A 25634-nucleotide genomic window follows, 5' to 3' on the forward strand; every position below is an offset into this window, starting at 1 on the left:
TCTATAAACAACTGCCACTAAAATGTCCAGGAATAAATATTTTAAGGGACCACACTACAAATCAACATCTGGCAATTTCACCACCTCCAAATGCCGCATTTAATGAACTGAAAATGCCAACACCCACCATGTTGCTGGGCTTGCAAGCTCTAAATAATGTGTTCCTGCCGGAGTATGCTAAACTCCGTGGAATGTTATGGAAACTGTAACCATCAATCTTTACCATATCCAGTGATCCGTATTAGGGAGCCATGGTTTCAGTTACAGCAATGCAGTCACAATGCAAATGCTGTGTGCGTAAGGCCAAGTGTGAAACATGGAGAGCCAAGCTCTGCACATTCATTAAAAACATAGAGAAAACTACTGGTTTTAATTCCTTCTTACCTTTCACCAAGAAGGGAGGCATATTTTGAAGTGCCTCCTTAATGCCATGCCTACAATACACATATTTTTCATCAAAATCTTGGAGAAACAACCCAGCCAAACTCTTCACTCTACTCAATGCCACGTATGCCTGTCCTGCTGCAAATGTCTTAACTAGACCCACGACAGCGCTGTCCACAGTAAGTCCTTGCACCTTATGGACCGTACAAGCCCAAGCAAGCTTCAGTGGAAATTGCCTCCGCATCCCACCCTTACTGGACACTCTGTCCTCGTCTGGGCCAATCTCGGTGGAGTCAGTCAAATCCCTATAAGGGTTGACTGACCGTTTCCTCCTCTGTGCACCAACCACAGTGTCATCAAACTTCACGTACACTTTACTAGGAAACTTCTTCTCACCGTCGGTCTCTATGTGTGTCACTTCACCACAAATGCCATTTACAAGGCCATCCTCAACATCAACATTTTTAATCAACATAACACGGGCACCCACACCCACAAGCAGCGTTTCCTCCAAAGACGTTTTCGATGTTTTGGAATGGTGCCCCTCAATTAATTCAAGCTTCCCTGTTTTTTTACTATTTTTGAAGTCCTGCGCTACAATTTTTACATGTTCTGGACAAATCCTTAACAATTCACCACAATTGTGCTCACTTACTTGACTATTTGTAGGGAATATGTGTAAACCTGACCTAACTTCACCAGTTTCACAATGCTTCAGTGTCTCAACATCACTAGCCAGCATTTTCGCTCCCTTTGCATGAGTTCTGATCCTGTTCAACAACTCAGCAAACACCCTGTCCTTCTGTCTCACTATTTCCTCTAACTCAACTACCTGAAACACAGACCACAGGTGAACCCCGATACCCTCAACATAGAGAGGTTTCCCTTTAACGGGAGGCAACTGATAGAAATCACCCACAGCAATAATACTCACGTTGCCAAAGGAAGAAAAGTCACCCGTTTGCTTTATCTGCCTCAACCTACCATGAATGTAGCATAACAATTTATGATCCACCATGGAAATTTCATCAATAATCAATATATGCAAATCCATGTATTTCAAACGCAATGCATTCACCTTCTCTTCACCCAACGGTATGTACGGTAAGCGCAAATCCAGTCCAATGCCAAGAGCCGTGTGGATTGTACATGCTTTCAAATTGAAAGCAGCAATACCAGTTGGTGCTGTCAACACAACACTAACATTGTCCGGATCATGACACAAAGGTGACAGCAACCTAGTCGACTCATATTGAATAGCTTTTATTAAATGGCTCTTTCCTGTCCCTGCACCACCAGTAATGAACACGTGGAATGGCTCAATTTTTTTCCCTGAAACCTTGTCTATGCACCACTGTCGTATTTGATAAAATACAGACATCTGCTTTTCATTCAAAGACCCAACTAAAGCCAAACCATCTTTTCTACACAAGATGTTGGTTCTCTTTTCCAATCGACAAACTCTTTCCGCATTACATGCCAGATCAGGAATCTGCTCCTCACCATGTTCATCTACCATCTGCTCCCTACTCTCCATCTCTTCCACACACTCTAAATGCTCTCTCTCCTTCTCTGGGCACAACTGGCCCCACGCATCATCTAAAATAATATTATCTTCATCTATTGAATCCAGGATCTCATCCAAAACCTCAGCGTCCTCTTCCTCAAATTGGGACCTATTTAAATCAACAACAGACTTCACTGAATGACTTGTTCCATCACTAAACCTCACACACCCATTCTCATAAAACAGCTGAAACGTTTCCCAGGCATCAGGTTTCACATCTAAATCGTCTCGATGAGGAAGAAACAACTGCAGGTTGGTTTGATGAAAGGATTCGGGATGTTTTGACTCAGAAAAGCGCACGTAACGCACCACTGCAGCTTTGGTCCGTGTTCTTTTCGAGACAACACCCAAATCCTTTTTCAATTTTAATCCAGTTTTGGGTTTCTCACCTTTGCTACAAATCCGATATTCTGAAGCGAATGTTGCCATACAGATGTCATTGAATGCAATGTCATCTGGCCTGCTTCTGTACCTATCCATTAAACTAATCATCCACATGCCTTCTGAGCTAAGACCCTCACCTGACGCTGCCCTTTCTTTTAACACTTCGAAAGGCAAACTCATCCGCACAATGTTGTCCCCTGTGGGAATAAACACAACTTTTCTGGAGCACTCCTTTAGATGCATACTTGGTGTTAGTCTATAAACAGCCTCCTGCGCACACACATCTCGATTATGCAAATACACAGTACCCAGCTTTTTCATTGCTTCTTTTGCACTCAAATTTTCATCCTTTTCTGCTTCCTTCTTGGCATTTGCTAACAACAAACCTATTTCCTTTTCCGCTTTGGAGATATAGGAAATGATGTACACCACGCAAGCGTATGCATCTACTACAAATTGGATGTCCATGTTCGCGTTCCAGCCCCTCAACAGGCTCTTGCTATAAGGATTAATCCAAACTTCACCAATATCCCTCTTCAATACTACACGGGTCTTTTTTTCACACCGTCTAAACGCCATCTCAAAAAGCTCTTGAGTTATCCCTAGCTCACTAAACAAGTGGTCAATACTCCGATACTGACAATTCTCACCAGAGAGAGCCGTTAACACCACATCCAGAATCCGGTTTGCCATTGCCTTTTGCATCTGAGGTTCCTCCTTGGCCTTGCATTTACAGGGTTCTTTGCTATCGCCCGTCTGACACTTACATGGTTTTTCTGGCTCTTTAGCGTGACTAATAAAGGTCCTACCTGAAGCTGGCTTCGGAAAGCCAAAGCGACAAACAGTGTTACCCCGCTTACAGGTCTTTGAATGTCGCTTTGAATGCTGCTGTACAGATGTCACAATCTCAAGGAGATGTTCATCTTGAGACGGCAGCTCACACGTTACATATTTGTCCACAAATTCCACAACCTCCTGATCTGTGTTTTTATTAATCACAGGTGCGTTTTCTATCCAAAAAAGACAATGCACATGAGGAGACCCACGTTGCTGGAATTCCACCCTATGAAACATATCTACAACCACGCCTAAAGGATGCGAGGGTGACATAATCACCTCCTTCAAGAAAATATGCCAGCGAAAATCAAACAATCTGGCCGCTGCGACCGGATTGCGTCGTAAAACATCACACTTGTCCGCCCACTCCAACTGCTCAGCTGTCTCTAAACGACCCTCCTGCCTTAAAATATTGTTAAGATAACTTTCCCAGCGCATATCAGCTGGGGAAAACGAGCAAAACCAGGTAGGGATCCCAAGCTGTCGAACACACGCCAAGAGATCATTCTTTGCCCTCTGCCAAAAAGATGGAGTGCCTCTAATAGGCTGAAGAAAACGAAAACCATCATCAAACCCCAGCAGCTTCTTTAACGACTCCTCGTCCTTCACTCGATCACCAACATCTTTAGCTTTGTAGCCACCCTTTCCTTTCCTAAGTGCAATGGACACCTTAGACACTACCTGCTGAAGGTCCAACAAGTACTGGGCATAAAATATATATTCAACATTCCGTGCAAACCTGCCATCTGCACTCAACAGCCTATTATTAAAATAACGACACAAAGTCAACCTTACTTCCCTACTCTCGTGAAAAGTATTGTTTCCTTGTGGAAACAATACTGGAAAACACTTTGCCTCATTAGCAGTATCTGACAACAACTTCACTGGATTATTACCTTCACCGGGGGCTACATTCAACACATTGTCTAAATAATGATCCAACGCTTCCTGACCAATATCTACCGGCATTAAACAAGTATCCTGAAACATGCAGTGCTGCTGTCTATCGTGAAGTAACTCATCCTCAGCTGCATCCTCAGACTGCACAACATTTCCTACCTTCCCATCACTTTTCTTTTCTACTGCCTCATCCTCTTCCATCAGACACAACTCATTAACCCATTCTTCATTAAATTCAATCTCTCTATACAACGGATTATTTTCCTTTAAATACCTTAAAGCATTCCTAACACGAGTGCTATCAACAAATTGATACTCATAATGCCCCTTGTAAGTAAGCTTACGCTTCAACTTAACGGGTATTAGAGATCCTTCCAAGCTAGACCGCGGCAAAAAATTACTCGTCTCAACTATGTTGGCAGGCACACAAGTCACTGGACCATGCACACCATTCTGACCACCTTTAGGTAATGCCAACATTTTCATAAATGGTATATGCAAAGCTATCAAATGCTGCTCTAAACTATTTAAACATGCTAATTCCTCTGGGATGGGATCAAGGCTCAAGTTATTAGAAACGCATTCAGCTGGCACCTCACCCCTATTCAACTTCTTATCACACGTAAAACATATCCACAAGTGACCCCTAGACGTATCCAACCACTGGCACGGGCTCACACAGTCCTCAGAACAAACATGCAAATAGTCAGTGGTAATGCATTGCTCTGCTACCAATGCCACGTGCTTTGTAAGACTGTACGATTCCCTTATACACGATATAACCTGGTGCTTAAACAACAACCGATGACAAACACAACAAACACAATCTGGTCCATCTTTAACCTTTTCTAAAAACTGCTCAATAACATAATCTATCTGCTCTACCTTTTCTTTAATTTCTTGCTTTTTCTTTCGATAGCTCATTTTACTTAATGCTTTAACATTCTGCCTACGAATTTCATGTAGCTTATAATTTCTCTTATCCCTTTCGTTGCTTTTCTGCCTATGGACATCACTTTCCTTCCATTTTTTTATGTTAAAAGCCTTGACACCCTCTCTATGGTCAACATTCTCTTTATATTTTTGGATGCTATAGCCCTTGACTAACTCTCTATGGTCAACATTCTCTTTATATTTTTGGATGCTATAGCCCTTGACTAACTCTCTATGGTCAACATTTTTTTTATATTTTTGGATGCTCTTATTTTTATGTTTTTCCATAAACAGTGCATTGTCCTGGTATCGCCTCCTTTCGCTTTCCCTAACACTATCCCTGTAGCGTTCATTTTCTCCAATTTTTTTTTTCTTTTGCAAATATATTTTTCTCTCCATGTATTTTGAATACTGCTTACAAATCCCCAGCTCTCTACCTGAATCAACAGATAAAGATTGACCAAATTGCTCATGTAGGCCTTCATCAATATACACAAGCTCATCATTTACATCTGATCTTACAGCTGCAGTACCAATGCTACTCTTCCCTGTGCCATGCTGTCTAAGACTATATCCACTGAAACAATCCTCAGTCACTTTGCACACACCTAAACAACTCTGCTCCTGAGGCTGTTTCACACACACAACCGTCTCAAAATGATTACCATGGACATTTTCTAAATAAACACCCTGCTCTGACAACTGCTCACCATTACAATCATATTTTAACCACCGACCATTACAATAAGTGTAAATACTAAGCCCTAAGTAATCAGCTGCCACCTGAATTTCCATCTCGGTTGCCCATGTTCCTACACAAGACATTTTCGACCTTCCGACATAATCACCAACAGAGGTATACCCACATCTCAAAAAAGTCTTGTAAAAATCGGCCTTACTTTTTAAATGCTTCACAACAGCCAGCCTAATCTTTCTATGTTTTTGTTGTGTCCCACTAACAGCCTGACTAAGAGCCCTAAAAAAACAATTACCATCCTCTTCTATTTTCTCATTTTGACAAGGCGCTCCTAAAAGACCAGTCATGGAAAAGACATCAACTTTCTCATACTCAATTTTCAACTTTCTACAAATGGCCTGAGATACATCTGTACCAACGGGATTGAACTCCATCTCTACATGCCTATATTCACTAATATACACCACATCTGGCTCCACATCAACAATTTCACTGTCTAAATAATCAAACTCCATCTCTACATGCCTATGTTCACTAATAACCACTTCTGGCTCCACATCAACAATTCCACTGTCTAAATTATCGCTCTTACGCTTTACACCTCTGGGAGTGACACGCATTCCACAAAGCTCAAACTCCTTTTGGGACCGCAACCCACGAGCAAACCTGCAGATGTGGTCAAACACATCATCCAGGCTCTCAAAGAAAACAGCTACACTCTTCCCTGCAGCTGACTGCATTCCAAATGCATCGCGTGCATGAGAGTCCACGACTGCATACCGACCATCCTGAACAATGATGGAGCAAGTGTTTCTCGCCAGTGTCAGGAAAGATGTTTCATACTCTCCACAAATCTTGGCCAAAGCCTCCCTTAACGAGAATTGGACACCAATTTCTATAAACTCTCCCTGCACTACATCTACATCACCAGACACCACAGCTCCCTCCACAAACTCAAAGCTGTGTCCAAAAAGGAAATGCTGTTTAGGCAGCTCTGGCACAGAAAGGTGCTTGCTTACGTCCTTCACTAAACCCGCTTCATACAACCAACTATAGACCTCATCACCTACTACCAGTACTTCATCTAGGTCAGCTGCCTGCCATGAAAACACACTGTGGATAGTGTGTTTAGCCATAGCAACCAGACTAATTGCCATACACTGCACACCTCCATACACAAAGCGGCCATCTCCTTGGTGAAAAGAGCCCTGTACTGACCTACGAGGAGCAGCAGGCCTGACCGTGCTGCTACCACACAAACTCTCTGCCTCTACACCTACCAAACCACTCACCTTACCTTCCAGTGCAGAACGGCCGTCCTCACTAGAACACTCTGCCGGTGAAGATTGGACGTCCTGTTTCCGCGCAGCAGCAGCCTGTGCTCCAGCGAAGACCTCAGCCAGGGTGGGCGACAGAGCAGCACGCGCTCCAGCAGTGCCAGGGACGACCTGCAACTGCAAAACAACACACATTAATATCAGACACACAAGTATTGAATAAATATGCAATACTTTGTGTGTTTTTCCTGAATTCATACATATTTTACACAGATCTGATTTCAACAACGCTTTTGAAAAAACCTAAAAAATACAAACCTCTGCCACCACCCCAGCAGGCACGACTCTGGAAGGTGACCTCCTCGTCTTCACCTTCACAGCATCCCTCTGCCCCCCAAAAAGAATTCCCATGAATAAGCAGTCCAACACGTTTTCTCATTCCAGATGCCGAGCATCACAGATCTCAGCTGACAAACACACTAGCTTCTTGTCCTCATTATTCACCTCATCCACATTACACAGGTGCATCATAGTATGATTTATCAAATAAACATTTTCTCCCCCAAAACAACAATACATGCAACTGTTCTTTAAACAATCCATGATGCTAAAACAGGTTAATACATGTTCAGTTATTAAACTACAAATATAACTCACCTCCTGTGCAGGTGTCCTTGCTACAGCTACGCTGGGTGACAGTCCAACGCAGCCAGTGACAACCTGCGGCTACAAAACAAAAGCAACACACATTAGACACATAAGTAATCAATCAATGTATAATACTTAAGCTCTGAGTTTCCTCTAACTACTAAATAAATGAATACAAACCTCCCGCTCCACCCCACCATGCAGGAATCTGGAAGGTGAACTCTGACTTTTCACCTTCACAGCACGCGGTTTCTTCCCCTGAAACAAAGAACACAACCATGAATAAACACTGTGCAATGTATTAACCGGTCTTAGATGTTTTACAGACAATAAGAGAAAATAACTGACCTTGCCACGTGGGCACTTTAACTGTGAGGGGGAAGAGATTGACTCTGGACTGCTGAGATCCGATGGCACAAGCCTGTCCATCAGATCCAGCATGGCAGGGCTGAACCAAACGGGGCTCAGCGGGATGGAAAACTCACTCACCACCTGAAAAATACACATGTAGAATTACTGTGTTTTATTTGTGCGCACATGAACAAACACACCATTAGATCATTCAAACTTTACCTGCTGCTTATCCATCCCCTTGGTTGGAAACACAGAGGACGAGTCTTCGCCTGATGTGTTTCTCTGTAATGCAGAGAAACATTTGGTTTAAGAAAAACAATAATCCTTTAGATAACACTAGAGACAAATGAGCAACACTCAGTTATGCAGTCAAATACCTTCCTGCCTTGTCCAATAGCTGACCATATGAAGGGGTTCTTTTGAGGAGGTGGTGAGACGACCTCACCCTTCAAAACCACACGTGGACGATGGCGTGGGACAGGTGGTGTTCTGACGGGTGCCAGCGCAGGCTTACTTACTGGCACTGTTTCCAGTTCCTGATAACAAAATCAACACCTTAATGACATCACATTTTTCCCCACCACATAGGCATAACAATTATGTATATATGCATGTGTATCAATAAAATGAAGCGTCGGTCCTCAACACTGCGCTACTGTAAAAGTGTCTTGAGATAACATTGGTTATGATTTGGCGCTATACAAATAAAGATTGATTGTATAGTGCCGAGCACACAACAATGACAGACACATTAGAGCCCTGCATAGACCACAAAGCTACACACAAAGAAATAAGCACAACAAAGATCAGAATGGAGGAGTTCTAATTTCACTCACCAAGTAAGAAGTCCTCCAGAGCAGCTGCGCAAGTATAGGCATCCCCTCATTGTCAGACAGATGGACCTGTGAAATCAAATTACAAACATTTACTACATTAAAAAGACCTCATGAAAAACCAACATAACCTGCAGAGGAGCATATAATTTTTACTTACACCATCTCTGGCCCACAGAGCTGTATTTCCCACTGGGAAGTGCTCCGCAATGGGAACGAACTTAACACCTGAAGACAATCGGTAAACATTAGCACGTAATTTCACTAAATGACAATATTAATAATATAAAGTCGATAAATGTTCTCTCCAACATACCTAACTTAACCGCGACTCTGTGGAACTCTTGACGCATCATCTCTTGTGGGTACAGATCAGCATCAAGACGTGGTGGGAAGTCGACCACCACGAGCTGTTCAAAATATTTGTTATATATAACGTATTAATTTAACAGCAAAAACAATTATTGATTTCCTTTCATTTCATTCTGATATGCTGCACATTAAACAAACATGCATTATTAGAGGCTTTACTAACGTACCCTGGACCAGCGGGTTAGGATGCTGGACAAAAGCCTGGCAAAGTCAGCACCAGCCTTTTCCGGGTTCCTGGTGCTCTTCAGGTTGTTCGTTGGCGCCAGAAGGCACACCTGAAGTAGATAGCACCAATATTTTAACACTCCAGTCTGGTAGGTGACAATATGCACCTATTTAAGTCGGCTGCAACACGCCATTAACCAAGAAACAACAACCCACCAGGTCAGGATCATATGGGAGAGTGGAGTTGAGCAACTCGATCCTCTCATCATTAGCGGAGCCCCCAGGGGTAGACATGACGCCAAAGGAAAGCCTTCCTTCTGGCATCTTCACGATCCCATCAGCAATGGATCGCAGGTGGGAATCGACCACAAGAAGAACAAACTACACACACAGAATGACAATTATTTAATGATGTTTTAATTAAAACGTATACATGTGAAATGCATTAGCCACAGACGCCAATAAAATTACCTTCTTATCCGGGGACTCAGCAGGGATGGTCAGTTTGTGCTGATGTCCAGTCAAACTAGAAACTTCCCATTTCTTGACGGCGTGACGCTTGCCGGTACCGACACCTATTTACAAAAAACAAACGTTAACTGAAGCTTCTCAGACAAATGACATTCAATGACAACAGACAACAGACCGTTACATACCAATGCGGGCATCGTCAGGATCCGTCCGTGGCGCAAGAGTAACTAGAGGAGCTAGTTTCTCTGCCATCCGCCTCTTCGCAGCTTCGGAGCGGCGGTGGGACTTCATGCGAGGCATCTAAACAGAAAAATATAGTTCAAAACACTGAAATGATTGAACCTGTTATTTATTTTTTGATACTGTATATAACTCATAGGAGCTTTCTCAAATAAAACGACACTATGACACACTAGGACCTAAATGGCAAAGGCAGAGGGGAATAAAAGCACAAAGACATTAAACTGATTTTTCCAATAAATGAACTATTCTATGGCCAGAACATTAATCACAATTATTTATCCTGTTAGGAAAAAAATATTTATTTGGCACCATTAACTAAAACATAAATATATAAATGATCAATTATTATGTCAATACTAACTAAGAATACAGTAAATACGTTGTTGACATCAATAACAATGTTTTAACACTTTTTCAATGTGTGACAAAAATAAATAAATGTGAAAAATAACAAAAAGGAAAATTAAAAATTAAATACAAATCAATATAAGGGAAAAACATTGGCAAATATTAAATATGCATATATTATTTCTATATTTAAATACATTAAATATAGATTGTTAAAGAAAAGTGGAAAAAACAACAAGAAATATAATTATTTTATTTTACTTTGCAACTACAACGATGTGTGTAGATTTAAATGTACATTACTTAAATATATATATGGTATTACAAGTAGATTATATTGATAAATTATATATACAGTATAATGTACATTAGCAAATGTTAAAAAAATTGAATAGTCAAAAATTACCCAAAAGATGGCATTAACTTATTGCAAGCTAATGCTTGGTTAAAATTAATGTTAGGCTAATGCTAAATCTATAATAACGCTATTGCTAGGTTAACACTATTGCTAGACTAATGCTATGTTAAATAGTTTTTAAACTAAAACAAATTTATAAATCAACTATTTCAACACTAAATCAAAATATAGTAAATACACTGCTGACATGAACAACGTTTTATCACTTTTACTGTTACTGTTTTAATAATAAAAACAGCAGCGCTGAAGTCAACATCCAATGTAAACATTTTAAAGCCACGTTAAAGGCTCTTTTTCTCTACTGTAATGACAGAGGTACATTACTCTCAAACAATTACAGTGCCAATGGAGGCATGTGCACGCTCCCTGTGCGAGCGGGCGGCACATACGTGACTCAACCATTAGCTTAGCATAACTAGCTGAGGCCTGCTCACATGTTCACGGCCTAGTGAGAAGGCACGCACATGCACACACCGCATGCACGCACACGCGAGCCATGGTCCACGCCACAATCATTAGCTTAGCATAACTGGCTGAGGCCTGCACACATGTTCAAGGTCTAGTGAGAAGGCGCGCACACACGCGTCCTCGCCTTAATCATTAGCTTAGCATCAAGGGCCTGAACACATGAGAGGCCCAGTCAGAGTTTACTTACCGCTTTGAAAGTCCGAGGTTTCTGGCAATGCAAGGGTGGAAAAGGTAGTCCAAAGTTGGTGATCAATATCCAGTGACAAGTCCTTATAGGAGATGTGTAGCCAGATATTGGTCGAGTCCTCGAGATGAACTTCACTATGGAAATCAATCTGAAGACAACGTGTGACTGACGGCAGGGGCCATTTATAGATTCGACCTGAACCTGACCAACCAATCACAGTGCAGTGTGCGTAAAAACGCTCCAATCACGGATCAGAATTTTACAACAAATGTGTTTACTATTTAAATGCAATTAAAATGTCTTCAAATCTTTTTTTAATCATGAAAATCTGATAGAAACAGTTTTTAAACTAAAAGTTAAATGTATAAATTAAATATAGATTGATAAAAAAAGCAGAAATAAAAAAGAAACAGAAATGTAATTATTTTATTTATTTGGCAAAATTAAATAAAACATAAATATATAACTTATTGCTAGCTAATGCTAAGTTAAAACTAATGTTAGCTTAATGCTAACTAAATAATGCTATTGCTAGGTTAATACAATTGCGAGACTAATGCTATGTTAAATAGTTTTTAAACTAAAACATAAATGTATAAATTATCAACTATGTCAATACAACATAAAAATACAGTAAATACACTGTTTTATATATTTGTTGTAGCTTAAAAACTATTTAACATAGCATTAGTCTAGCAATAATGACACAGGAAAATCCTTCGCCATCATACCATTGAACTCTTCATCATCACTCCTCCTCTTCATCACCACTCCTCTTCATCATCACTCCTCCTCTTCATCATCACTCCTCCTCTTCATCATCACTCCTCCTCTTCATCACCAGTCCTCCTCTTCTGTGGAGTTTACAGGTTCTCATTTCACACATACAGTTAAGAACTTTAACTGCTTGGTCATTCTTTAACCAATTTACACCATTAAACTTTCACATGTTTCAAATATTCATTATCACTCCTCTTCTTCATCACCAATCCTGAAAAAAAAACTGTCATCAGTGGGAGGGGCCTAAAATGACAGGAAAATCTTTCGCCATTTCTTGGTAAATGCAATATCTCAGTTGTTTTTACACCAAATTTGCTAAGGCCAATTCCTAAATCCCCAACAGTGGTATACGTGACCGTGGGTTACCGCCCCCGGCCGCTTCATCGGAACCTATGACGCCGCTCGCGGCTTTAATTAGGTTCCGATGTCCCAGAATGGGACAGAGGAACCTATTGTTTTCGCTTTTATTAGGTTCCGATGTCCCAGAATGGGACAGAGGAACCTATTGTTTTCGCTATTATATCGTTTTATTATTATACCCCGCCCGCCTTTGATCGCTAATTCGACCCCCTAAAAATGCCCGAAAACTCACCGAAATTTGCACGCACCTCAGGCCTGGCGAAAAATTTGATAATTAGGTGGCGTGAAAAAAAACGGACAGAAAACGCACGCGTAGCGTGCGTTTTCGCCGCCAAAAAAACGATGGAACCGCACGACCGCCAGGTTTGACCGATATGTACGAAAATCGCCACGTGTAGTCTCCGCCCCAGAATGAGCAAAAAGTTACATTGTGACCCCGCCCAAAACCAAACAGGAAGTCAGCCATCTTGGGTCAAAGGTCAAAAATGGCGTTTCGCCCTCGAAACGCATCTGCGCGAACTAGTCTGAGGGGATTCATCCGATTCGCTTAAAACTTGGCAACACCACATAGGACCCATTGAAGATGAAAAGTTATCAAAAGAATTTTCGTATCTGTCACGGTTTGGTCGTGGCGCCGCCACAAAAATGCAATGCTAATTTTCGTTAGCACGCAAAAAATTCCAAATCTCCATAACTCTGACACACAAACTTCGATCAGCTTCAAATTTCACACAAAGGACATGTGCCCAAGCTTGGTCATGACTGCTTTGAAACATTTCCCATCATGCCTTGTGTTTTCGACCGGTGTCATTTAAGGTCATGTACACGGTTAGCATCAACAGGACGCCGTTCTAGGAAAAAGCTTATAACTCTAGAATGCAATGTTCAAACTGCTTCATTTTTGATACACACAATCACTGTCCAGAGCTAAACAACAAACGATAACCAATTTACCCACAATGCCTTGCGTTCTCAGAGGGCGCCGCTTCTGTGGTCGTCCAACACGAGCAGCTGTAGCGGACAGACGATATGTCGTGTTGACTTCAAAACACTGTACGATGAACCTACACAGAGGGGAGCAAATTCCTATTGAAGAAACAACAGACTGTGGTCAGTGGGAGGGGCCTAAAATATCACTGGAAAATTCTTCGCCATCTGTGGTCGTCCAACACGAGCAGCTGTAGCGGACAAACGATATGTCGTGTTGACTTCAAAACACTGTAGGATGAACCTACACAGAGGGGAGCAAATTCCTATTGAAGAAACAACAGACTGTGGTCAGTGGGAGGGGCCTATAATGACACACGAAAATCCCTCGCCATCACCACGCCATAAATACGAAAACGCTTATAACTCTAGAGTGCAAAGTTCAAACTGCTTCATATTTGATACACACGATCACTGTCCAGAGCTAAACAACAAACGATAACCAATGTACCCACAATGCCTTGCGTTCTCAGAGGGCGCCGCTTCTGTGGTCGTCCAACACGAGCAGCTGTAGCGGACAGACGATATATCGTGTTGACTTCAAAACACTGTAGGATGAATCTTATTAGATGGAAGCACATTGCTATGGAAAATAAACCAGGTTGTGAAAAGTGGGAGGGGCCTATCATGACAGGAGAATCCTTCGCCATCAGCACGCTGTAATAGGAAAAAGCTTATAACTCTAGAATGCAAAGTTCAAACTGCTTCATATTTGATACACACGATCACTGTCCAGAGCTAAACAACAAACGATAACCAATTTACCCACAATGCCTTGCGTTCTCAGAGGGCGCCGCTTCTGTGGTCGTCCAACACGAGCAGCTGTAGCGGACAGACGATATGTCGTGTTGACTTCAAAACACTGTACGATGAACCTACACAGAGGGGAGCAAATTCCTATTGAAGAAACAACAGACTGTGGTCAGTAGGAGGGGCTTATAATGACACACGAAAATCCCTCGCCATAACAACGCCATATATACGAAAACGCTTATAACTCTAGAGTGCAAAGTTCAAACTGCTTCATATTTGATACATACGATCACTGTCTAGAGCTAAACAACAAACGATAACCAATTTACCCACAATGCCTTGCGTTCTCAGAGGGCGCCGCTTCTGTGGTCGTCCAACACGAGCAGCTGTAGCGGACAGACGATATGTCGTGTTGACTTCAAAACACTGTACGATGAACCTACACAAAGGGGAGCAAATTCCTATTGAAGAAACAACAGACTGTGGTCAGTGGGAGGGGCCTAAAATATCACTGGAAAATTCTTCGCCATCTGTGGTCGTCCAACACGAGCAGCTGTAGCGGACAAACGATATGTCTTGTTGACTTCAAAACACTGTAGGATGAACCTACACAGAGGGGAGCAAATTCCTATTGAAGAAACAACAGACTGTGGTCAGTGGGAGGGGCTTATAATGACACACGAAAATCCCTCGCCATAAGTACGCCGTTATACGAAAACGCTTACAACTCCAGAATGCAAAGTTCAAAGTGCTTCATATTTGATAGACATGATGACCGTACAGCCCCAAACAACAAACGATAACCAATTTACCCACAATGCCTTGCGTTCTCAGAGGGCGCCGCTTCTGTGGTCATCCAACACGAGCAGCTGTAGCGGACAGACGACATGTCGTGTTGACTTCAAAACACTGTAGGATGAACCTACACAGAGGGGAGCAAATTCCTATTGAAGAAACAACAGACTGTGGTCAGTGGGAGGGGCTTATAATGACACACGAAAATCCCTCGCCATAACAACGCCATATATACGAAAACGCTTATAACTCTAGAGTGCAAAGTTCAAACTGCTTCATATTTGATACATACGATCACTGTCCAGAGCTAAACAACAAACGATAACCAAAAACACCCACAATGCCTTGCGCTCTCAGAGGGCGCCGCTTCTGTGGTCGTCCAACACGAGCAGCTGTAGCAGACAGACGATATATCGTGTTGACTTCAAAACACTGTAGGATGAATCTTATTAGATGGAAGCACATTGCTATGGCAAATAGAGCAGGCTGTGAAAAGTGGGAGGGGCCTATCATGACAGGAAAATCCTTCGCCATCAGCACGCTGTAATAGGAAAAAGCTTATAACTCTAGAATGCAATGTTCAAACTGCTTCATTTTTGATACACACGATCACTGTCCAGAGCTAAACAACAAACGATAACCAATTTACCCACAATGCCTTGCGTTCTCAGAGGGTGCCGCTGCTGTGGTCGTCCAACACGAGCAGCTGTAGCGGACAGACGATATGTCGTGTTGACTTCAAAACATTGTAGGATGAACCTACACAGAGGGGAGCAAATTCCTATTGAAGAAACAACAGACTGTGGTCAGTGGGAGGGGCTTATAATGACACACGAAAATCCCTCGCCATAACAACGCCATATATACGAAAACGCTTATAACTCTAGAGTGCAAAGTTCAAACTGCTTCATATTTGATACATACGATCACTGTCCAGAGCTAAACAACAAACGATAACCAATTTACCCACAATGCCTTGCGTTCTCAGAGGGCGCCGCTTCTGTGGTCGTCCAACACGAGCAGCTGTAGCGGACAGACGATATATCGTGTTGACTTCAAAACACTGTAGGATGAATCTTATTAGATGGAAGCACATTGCTATGGCAAATAGAGCAGGCTGTGAAAAGTGGGAGGGGCCTATCATGACACAGGAAAATCCATCGCCATAACTACGCCGTTATACGAAAACGCTTACAACTCCAGAATGCAAAGTTCAAAGTGCTTCATATTTGATAGACATGATGACCGTACAGCCCCAAACAACAAACGATAACCAAAAACACCCACAATGCCTTGCGCTCTCAGAGGGCGCCGCTTCTTGGGCCGTCCTACGCCAGCAGCTCTAGCGGCAAGACGACATGTCGTGTTGACTTCAAAACACTGTAGGATGAATCTTATTAGATGGAAGCACATTGCGATGGAAAATATACCAGGCTGTGAAAAGTGGGAGGGGCCTATCATGACAGGAAAATCCTTCGCCATCAGCACGCTGTAATAGGAAAAAGCTTATAACTCTAGAATGCAATGTTCAAACTGCTTCATCTTTGATACACACGATCACTGTCCAGAGCTAAACAACAAACGATAACCAATTTACCCACAATGCCTTGCGTTCTCAGAGGGCGCCGCTTCTGTGGTCGTCCAACACGAGCAGCTGTAGCGGACAGACGATATGTCGTGTTGACTTCAAAACACTGTACGATGAACCTACACAGAGGGGAGCAAATTCCTATTGAAGAAACAACAGGCTGTGATCAGTGGGAGGGGCCTATATTGACACGGGAGAATCCTTCGCCATCAGCATGCTATAATAGGAAAATGCTTACAACGCTTCAATGCAAAGTTCAAACTGCTTCATATTTGAAACAGACGATGATTGTCCATCCATAAACAACGCTCGATGACCAAATTACCCATCATAGCCAGTGGGAGGGGCCTATAATGGCACACGAAAATCCCTCGCCATAACTACGCCGTCATACGAAATTGCTTATAACTCTAGAGTGCAAAGTTCAAACTGCTTTATATTTGATACACACGATCACTGTCCAGAGCTAAACAACAAACGATAACCAATTTACCCACAATGCCTTGCATTCTCAGAGGGCGCCGCTTCTGTGGTCATCCTACACGAGCAGCTGTAGCGGACAGACGATATATTGTGTTGACTTCAAAACACTGTAGGATGAATCTTATTAGATGGAAGCACATTGTTATGGCAAATAGAGCAGGCTGTGAAAAGTGGGAGGGGCCTATCATGACACAGGAAAATCCTTCGCCATAACTACTCCAACAGCTCTTGGGGAGAGATGATATAATGTGTTGACTTCAAAATAGTGTTGGATGAACTTTCACGGAGAGGAGCAAATTGCTATTGTAGAAAAAAGACTGGTCAGTGGGAGGAGCCTACGGGCGCTGCAAGAAAGCCTGTGATTACAGAAGGAGTTTTCGTTTTTTTTTTTCTTTTTTCTTTTTAACAATCAAATTTTTTGTTTCATTAATACTTTAGAATTCCTGTTTATTTCCTAATCCACTATCAAAAAACTAAATACCTTACTGTTAACACTAACTACAAGAATTTGCTTTCATATCTTTGCCCAAACTCAGCAGGGCACCGCAGGGAATCGAACCCCGTCCCGGTATACCAGGAGTACCATTACCAGTGCCAATAGTGCTGGGCAAAATGGCCGAATTTCGATATCACGCTGTAATTTTGCGAAATGTTGATATTCTAGATCATGTAATATTTATATTAAAATTTAAGGATGTAGAAAATACAACTAATCAAACGGCTTTACATTATAAATTAGAACCACTGTTAAATTTTGCAGTAAAACATCCAATTTGGCGTAGAATAGAAAATAAAATTGACAGTTGCCGATTCATATAATGCTAATTTCGATATCACACTAATTTAGCCAAATGTTGATATTCCAAATGATGAAACATTTATCATATTAAAGTTTATGGATGTAGAGAAATATAACCAATCAAACTGTTTTACATTATAAATTAGAATCACTTAAATTTTTCAATAACGCATCCAATTTGGCGTACAATAGAAAATAAAACTGACAATTGGCGTTGCATATAAAGTTGCCTCCTCACTTCCCCCAGCACTATTAGGGAAATTATTTTTTCCCTACAGGTATTTAAAAAATAATAGGACCAGTAACAAAACAAAATCACACCCCTCAAAATTAATATGGAATTAATTAAATATCAATGGCATTAACATTTAACACAACCCTGAGTCTTATGGACAGCTTTAAGACACCTGAAACACAAAAGAAAGAGAAGGGTGAGCAGAAGGTACAGAATGCAAAACAACACGATACAGTATTAGATGGTCTGCCTGCATGGAAACAACACTACCAACAAACATCTATTCTTACGACAACAACAACTACTGTCCCTACATCAGATCAAAATGGCAACAAATCTACCAACAAAATTATTTACTTACCACTGCAACAACAACAACAACAACAGTACCTGCATCAGATCAAAATGGCAACAAACCTACCAACAAAATTATTTCCATACCACTACTACAACAACTGTCTCTGCATCAGATTAAAAATGGCAACAAACCTACCAACACAATTATTTCCATACCACTACTACAACAACTGTCTCTGCATCAGATAAAAAATGGCAACAAACCCTACCTGGAAACTCTGACCTTTTACAAACACTTTTCATGTTCCTGGGATGACTTTTCTCTAAACCAACAAACAATCCCCTCATGATCACTGAAGTACGTAGGCAACACTACTGACTCTACTTCAAAACGTGATGTTTTCACATACACGTGGTCAATCAATGTGCCTCGCTCAGTGGTGGCTTGTGTGATTAGCTGCACAAACCCTCTATCTTCCACAAATTTACAGATGGAAGATGACCTCAAAATGTCATCATTAAAATCTCCCATGACAGCAACCGTGCTACTTAGTGGTTCTAACCAATCAAGTAGTTTGCCAAGTTGCTCCTTAAACAAAGACATTGGATATGATGGAGGTCTATAAACAACTGCCACTAAAATGTCCCAGGATAAATATTTTAAGGTACCACACTCCAAATCAACATCTGGCAATTTCAACACCTCAAATGCCGCATTTAATGAACTGAAAATGCCAACACCACCATGTTGCTGGGCTTGCAAAGCTCTAAATACTGTGTTCCTGCCGGAGTATGCTAAACTCAGCGGACTGTTATGGAAACTGTAACCATCAATCTTTACCATATCCAGTGCATCCGTATTAGGGAGCCATGTTTCAGTTACAGCAATGCAGTCACAATGCAAATGCTGTGTGCGTAAGGCCAAGTGTGAAACATGGAGAGCCAAGCTCTGCACATTCATCAAAAACATAGAGAAAACTACTGGTTTTAATTCCTTCTTACCTTTCACCAAGAACGGAAGCATATTTTGAAGTGCCTCCTTAATGCCGTGCCTACAATACACATATTTTTCATCAAAATCTTGGAGAATCAACCCAGCCAAACTCTTCACTCTGCTCAATGCCACGTATGCCTGTCCTGCTGCAAATGTCTTAACTAGACCCACGACAGCGCTGTCCACAGTAAGTCCTTGCACCTTATGGACCGTACAAGCCCAAGCAAGCTTCAGTGGAAATTGCCTCCGCATTCCACCCTTACTGGACACTCTGTCCTCATCTGGGCCAATCTCGGTGGAGTCAGCCAAATCCCTGTAAGGGTTGACTGACCGTTTCCTCCTCTGTGCACCAACCACAGTGTCATCAAACTTCACGTACACTTTACTAGGAAACTTCTTCTCACCGTCCCTCTCTATGTGTGTCACTTCACCACAAATGCCATTTACAAGGCCATCCTCAACATCAACATTTTTAATCAACATAACACGGGCACCCACACCCACAAGCAGCGTTTCCTCCAAAGACGTTTTCGATGTTTTGGAATGGTGCCCCTCAATTAATTCAAGCTTCCCTGTTTTTTTACTATTTTTGAAGTCCTGCGCTACAATTTTTACATGTTCTGGACAAATCCTCAACAATTCACCACAATTGTGCTCACTTACTTGACTATTTGTAGGGAATATGTGTAAACCTGACCTAACTTCACCAGTTTCACAATGCTTCAGTGTCTCAACATCACTAGCCAGCATTTTTTCTCCCTTTGCATGAGTTCTGATCCTGTTCAACAACTCAGCAAACACTCTGTCCTTCTGTCTCACTATTTCCTCTAACTCAACTACCTGAAACACAGACCACAGGTGAACCCCGATACCCTCAACATAGAGAGGTTTCCCTTTAACGGGAGGCAACTGATAGAAATCACCCACAGCTATAATACTCACGTTGCCAAAGGAAGAAAAGTCACCCGTTTGCTTTATCTGCCTCAACCTACCATGAATGTAGCATAACAATTTATGATCCACCATGGAAATTTCATCAATAATCAATATATGCAAATCCATGTATTTCAAACGCAATGCATTCACCTTCTCTTCACCCAACGGTATGTACGGTAAGCGCAAATCCAGTCCAATGCCAAGAGCCGTGTGGATTGTACATGCTTTCAAATTGAAAGCAGCAATACCAGTTGGTGCCGTCAACACAACACTAACGTTGTCCGGATCATGACACAAAGGTGACAGCAACCTAGTCGACTCATATTGAATGGCTTTTATTAAATGGCTCTTTCCTGTCCCTGCACCACCAGTAATGAACACGTGGAATGGCTCAATTTTTTCCCCTGAAACCTTGTCTATGCACCACTGTCGTATTTGATAAAATACAGACATCTGCTTTTCATTCAAAGACCCAACTAAAGCCAAACCATCTTTTCTACACAAGATGTTGGTTCTCTTTTCCAATCGACAAACTCTTTCCGCGTTACATGCCAGATCAGGAATCTGCTCCTCACCATGTTCATCTACCATCTGCTCCCTACTCTCCATCTCTTCCACACACTCTAAATGCTCTCTCTCCTTCTCTGGGCACAACTGGCCCCACGCATCATCAAAAATAATATTATCTTCATCTATTGAATCCAGGATCTCATCCAAAACCTCAGCGTCCTCTTCCTCAAATTGGGACCTATTTAAATCAACAACAGACTTCACCGAATGACTTGTTCCATCACTAAACCTCACACACCCATTCTCATAAAACAGCTGAAACGTTTCCCAGGCATCAGGTTTCACATCTAAATCGTCTCGATGAGGAAGAAACAACTGCAGGTTGGTTTGATGAAAGGATTCGGGATGTTTTGATTCAGAAAAGCGCACGTAACGCACCACTGCAGCTTTGGTCCGTGTTCTTTTCGAGACAACACCCAAATCCTTTTTCAATTTCAATCCAGTTTTGGGTTTCTCACCTTTGCTACAAATCCGATATTCTGAAGCGAATGTTGCCATACAGATGTCATTGAATGCAATGTCATCTGGCCTGCTTCTGTACCTATCCATTAAACTAATCATCCACATGCCTTCTGAGCTAAGACCCTCACCTGACGCTGCCCTTTCTTTTAACACTTCGAAAGGCAAACTCATCCGCACAATGTTGTCCCCTGTGGGAATAAACACAACTTTTCTGGAGCACTCCTTTAGATGCATACTTGGTGTTAGTCTATAAACAGCCTCCTGCGCACACACATCTCGATTATGCAAATACACAGTACCCAGCTTTTTCATTGCTTCTTTTGCACTCAAATTTTCATCCTTTTCTGCTTCCTTCTTGGCATTTGCTAACAACAAACCTATTTCCTTTTCCGCTTTGGAGATATAGGAAATGATGTACACCACGCAAGCGTATGCATCTACTACAAATTGGATGTCCATGTTCGCGTTCCAGCCCCTCAACAGGCTCTTGCTATAAGGATTAATCCAAACTTCACCAATATCCCTCTTCAATACTACACGGGTCTTTTTTTCACACCGTCTAAACGCCATCTCAAAAAGCTCTTGAGTTATCCCTAGCTCACTAAACAAGTGGTCAATACTCCGATACTGACAATTCTCACCAGAGAGAGCCGTTAACACCACATCCAGAATCCGGTTTGCCATTGCCTTTTGCATCTGAGGTTCCTCCTTGGCCTTGCATTTACAGGGTTCTTTGCTATCGCCCGTCTGACACTTACATGGTTTTTCTGGCTCTTTAGCGTGACTAATAAAGGTCCTACCTGAAGCTGGCTTCGGAAAGCCAAAGCGACAAACAGTGTTACCCCGCTTACAGGTCTTTGAATGTCGCTTTGAATGCTGCTGTACAGATGTCACAATCTCAAGGAGATGTTCATCTTGTGACGGCAGCTCACACGTTACATATTTGTCCACAAATTCCACAACCTCCTGATCTGTGTTTTTATTAATCACAGGTGCGTTTTCTATCCAAAAAAGACAATGCACATGAGGAGACCCACGTTGCTGGAATTCCACCCTATGAAACATATCTACAACCACGCCTAAAGGATGCGAGGGTGACATAATCACCTCCTTCAAGAAAATATGCCAGCGAAAATCAAACAATCTGGCCGCTGCGACCGGATTGCGTCGTAAAACATCACACTTGTCCGCCCACTCCAACTGCTCAGCTGTCTCTAAACGACCCTCCTGCCTTAAAATATTGTTAAGATAACTTTCCCAGCGCATATCAGCTGAGGAAAACGAGCAAAACCAGGTAGGGATCCCAAGCTGTCGAACACACGCCAAGAGATCATTCTTTGCCCTCTGCCAAAAAGATGGAGTGCCTCTAATAGGCTGAAGAAAACGAAAACCATCATCAAACCCCAGCAGCTTCTTTAACGACTCCTCGTCCTTCACTCGATCACCAACATCTTTAGCTTTGTAGCCACCCTTTCCTTTCCTAAGTGCAATGGACACCTTAGACACTACCTGCTGAAGGTCCAACAAGTACTGGGCATAAAATATATATTCAACATTCCGTGCAAATCTGCCATCTGCACTCAACAGCCTATTATTAAAATAACGACACAAAGTCAACCTAACTTCCCTACTCTCGTGAAAAGTATTGTTTCCTTGTGGAAACAATACTGGAAAACACTTTGCCTCATTAGCAGTATCTGACAACAACTTCACTGGATTATTACCTTCACCGGGGGCTACATTCAACACATTGTCTAAATAATGATCCAACGCTTCCTGACCAATATCTACCGGCATTAAACAAGTATCCTGAAACATGCAGTGCTGCTGTCTATCGTGAAGTAACTCATCCTCAGCTGCATCCTCAGACTGCACAACATTTCCTACCTTCCCATCACTTTTCTTTTCTACTGCCTCATCCTCTTCCATCAGACACAACTCATTAACCCATTCTTCATTAAATTCAATCTCTCTATACAACGGATTATTTTCCTTTAAATACCTTAAAGCATTCCTAACACGAGTGCTATCAACAAATTGATACTCATAATGCCCCTTGTAAGTAAGCTTACGCTTCAACTTAACGGGTATTAGAGATCCTTCCAAGCTAGACCGCGGCAAAAAATTACTCGTCTCAACTATGTTGGCAGGCACACAAGTCACTGGACCATGCACACCATTCTGACCACCTTTAGGTAATGCCAACATTTTCATAAATGGTATATGCAAAGCTATCAAATGCTGCTCTAAACTATTTAAACATGCTAATTCCTCTGGGATGGGATCAAGGCTCAAGTTATTAGAAACGCATTCAGCTGGCACCTCACCCCTATTCAACTTCTTATCACACGTAAAACATATCCACAAGTGACCCCTAGACGTATCCAACCACTGGCACGGGCTCACACAGTCCTCAGAACAAACATGCAAATAGTCAGTGGTAATGCATTGCTCTGCTACCAATGCCACGTGCTTTGTAAGACTGTACGATTCCCTTATACACGATATAACCTGGTGCTTAAACAACAACCGATGACAAACACAACAAACACAATCTGGTCCATCTTTAACCTTTTCTAAAAACTGCTCAATAACATAATCTATCTGCTCTACCTTTTCTTTAATTTCTTGCTTTTTCTTTCGATAGCTCATTTTACTTAATGCTTTAACATTCTGCCTACGAATTTCATGTAGCTTATAATTTCTCTTATCCCTTTCGTTGCTTTTCTGCCTATGGACATCACTTTCCTTCCATTTTTTTATGTTAAAAGCCTTGACACCCTCTCTATGGTCAACATTCTCTTTATATTTTTGGATGCTATAGCCCTTGACTAACTCTCTATGGTCAACATTCTCTTTATATTTTTGGATGCTATAGCCCTTGACTAACTCTCTATGGTCAACATTTTTTTATATTTTTGGATGCTCTTATTTTTATGTTTTTCCATAAACAGTGCATTGTCCTGGTATCGCCTCCTTTCGCTTTCCCTAACACTATCCCTGTAGCGTTCATTTTCTCCAATTTTTTTTTTCTTTTGCAAATATATTTTTCTCTCCATGTATTTTGAATACTGCTTACAAATCCCCAGCTCTCTACCTGAATCAACAGATAAAGATTGACCAAATTGCTCATGTAGGCCTTCATCAATATACACAAGCTCATCATTTACATCTGATCTTACAGCTGCAGTACCAATGCTACTCTTCCCTGTGCCATGCTGTCTAAGACTATATCCACTGAAACAATCCTCAGTCACTTTGCACACACCTAAACAACTCTGCTCCTGAGGCTGTTTCACACACACAACCGTCTCAAAATGATTACCATGGACATTTTCTAAATAAACACCCTGCTCTGACAACTGCTCACCATTACAATCATATTTTAACCACCGACCATTACAATAAGTGTAAATACTAAGCCCTAAGTAATCAGCTGCCACCTGAATTTCCATCTCGGTTGCCCATGTTCCTACACAAGACATTTTCGACCTTCCGACATAATCACCAACAGAGGTATACCCACATCTCAAAAAAGTCTTGTAAAAATCGGCCTTACTTTTTAAATGCTTCACAACAGCCAGCCTAATCTTTCTATGTTTTTGTTGTGTCCCACTAACAGCCTGACTAAGAGCCCTAAAAAAACAATTACCATCCTCTTCTATTTTCTCATTTTGACAAGGCGCTCCTAAAAGACCAGTCATGGAAAAGACATCAACTTTCTCATACTCAATTTTCAACTTTCTACAAATGGCCTGAGATACATCTGTACCAACGGGATTGAACTCCATCTCTACATGCCTATATTCACTAATATACACCACATCTGGCTCCACATCAACAATTTCACTGTCTAAATAATCAAACTCCATCTCTACATGCCTATGTTCACTAATAACCACTTCTGGCTCCACATCAACAATTCCACTGTCTAAATTATCGCTCTTACGCTTTACACCTCTGGGAGTGACACGCATTCCACAAAGCTCAAACTCCTTTTGGGACCGCAACCCACGAGCAAACCTGCAGATGTGGTCAAACACATCATCCAGGCTCTCAAAGAAAACAGCTACACTCTTCCCTGCAGCTGACTGCATTCCAAATGCATA

At 41.8% G+C, this 25634-nt stretch overlaps 2 protein-coding genes across 2 annotated transcripts in view; both read right to left on the bottom strand.

The window, feature by feature from the left end:
- Positions 1 to 54: 54 nt before the first annotated feature.
- On the bottom strand, positions 55 to 11556 carry LOC114459397 (uncharacterized). Its single transcript, XM_028441660.1, is given in 16 exon segments — positions 55 to 87; positions 89 to 5145; positions 5614 to 7156; positions 7637 to 7705; positions 7808 to 7885; positions 7976 to 8119; positions 8201 to 8263; positions 8359 to 8517; positions 8818 to 8883; positions 8975 to 9042; positions 9131 to 9224; positions 9354 to 9461; positions 9568 to 9732; positions 9823 to 9926; positions 10014 to 10122; positions 11487 to 11556. Coding segments are annotated over 15 exon segments (7860 nt in total). The 5' UTR covers positions 11487 to 11556.
- Positions 11557 to 18429: 6873 nt separating this feature from the next.
- LOC114459398 (uncharacterized) overlaps positions 18430 to 25634 on the bottom strand; it is a 16288-nt gene continuing 9083 nt past the window's right edge. The window contains exons 15-17 of the mRNA XM_028441661.1: positions 24794 to 25616; positions 18901 to 24326; positions 18430 to 18438 (exon numbers count right to left, since the gene is read on the bottom strand). Of these exons, the coding sequence (XP_028297462.1) occupies positions 18430 to 18438; positions 18901 to 24326; positions 24794 to 25616 (6258 nt within the window). The remainder of the gene's footprint in view (positions 18439 to 18900; positions 24327 to 24793; positions 25617 to 25634) is intronic.

Source organism: Gouania willdenowi, unplaced genomic scaffold (assembly GCF_900634775.1).
Source record: "Gouania willdenowi unplaced genomic scaffold, fGouWil2.1 scaffold_309_arrow_ctg1, whole genome shotgun sequence".
NCBI lineage: Eukaryota > Metazoa > Chordata > Actinopteri > Blenniiformes > Gobiesocidae > Gouania > Gouania willdenowi.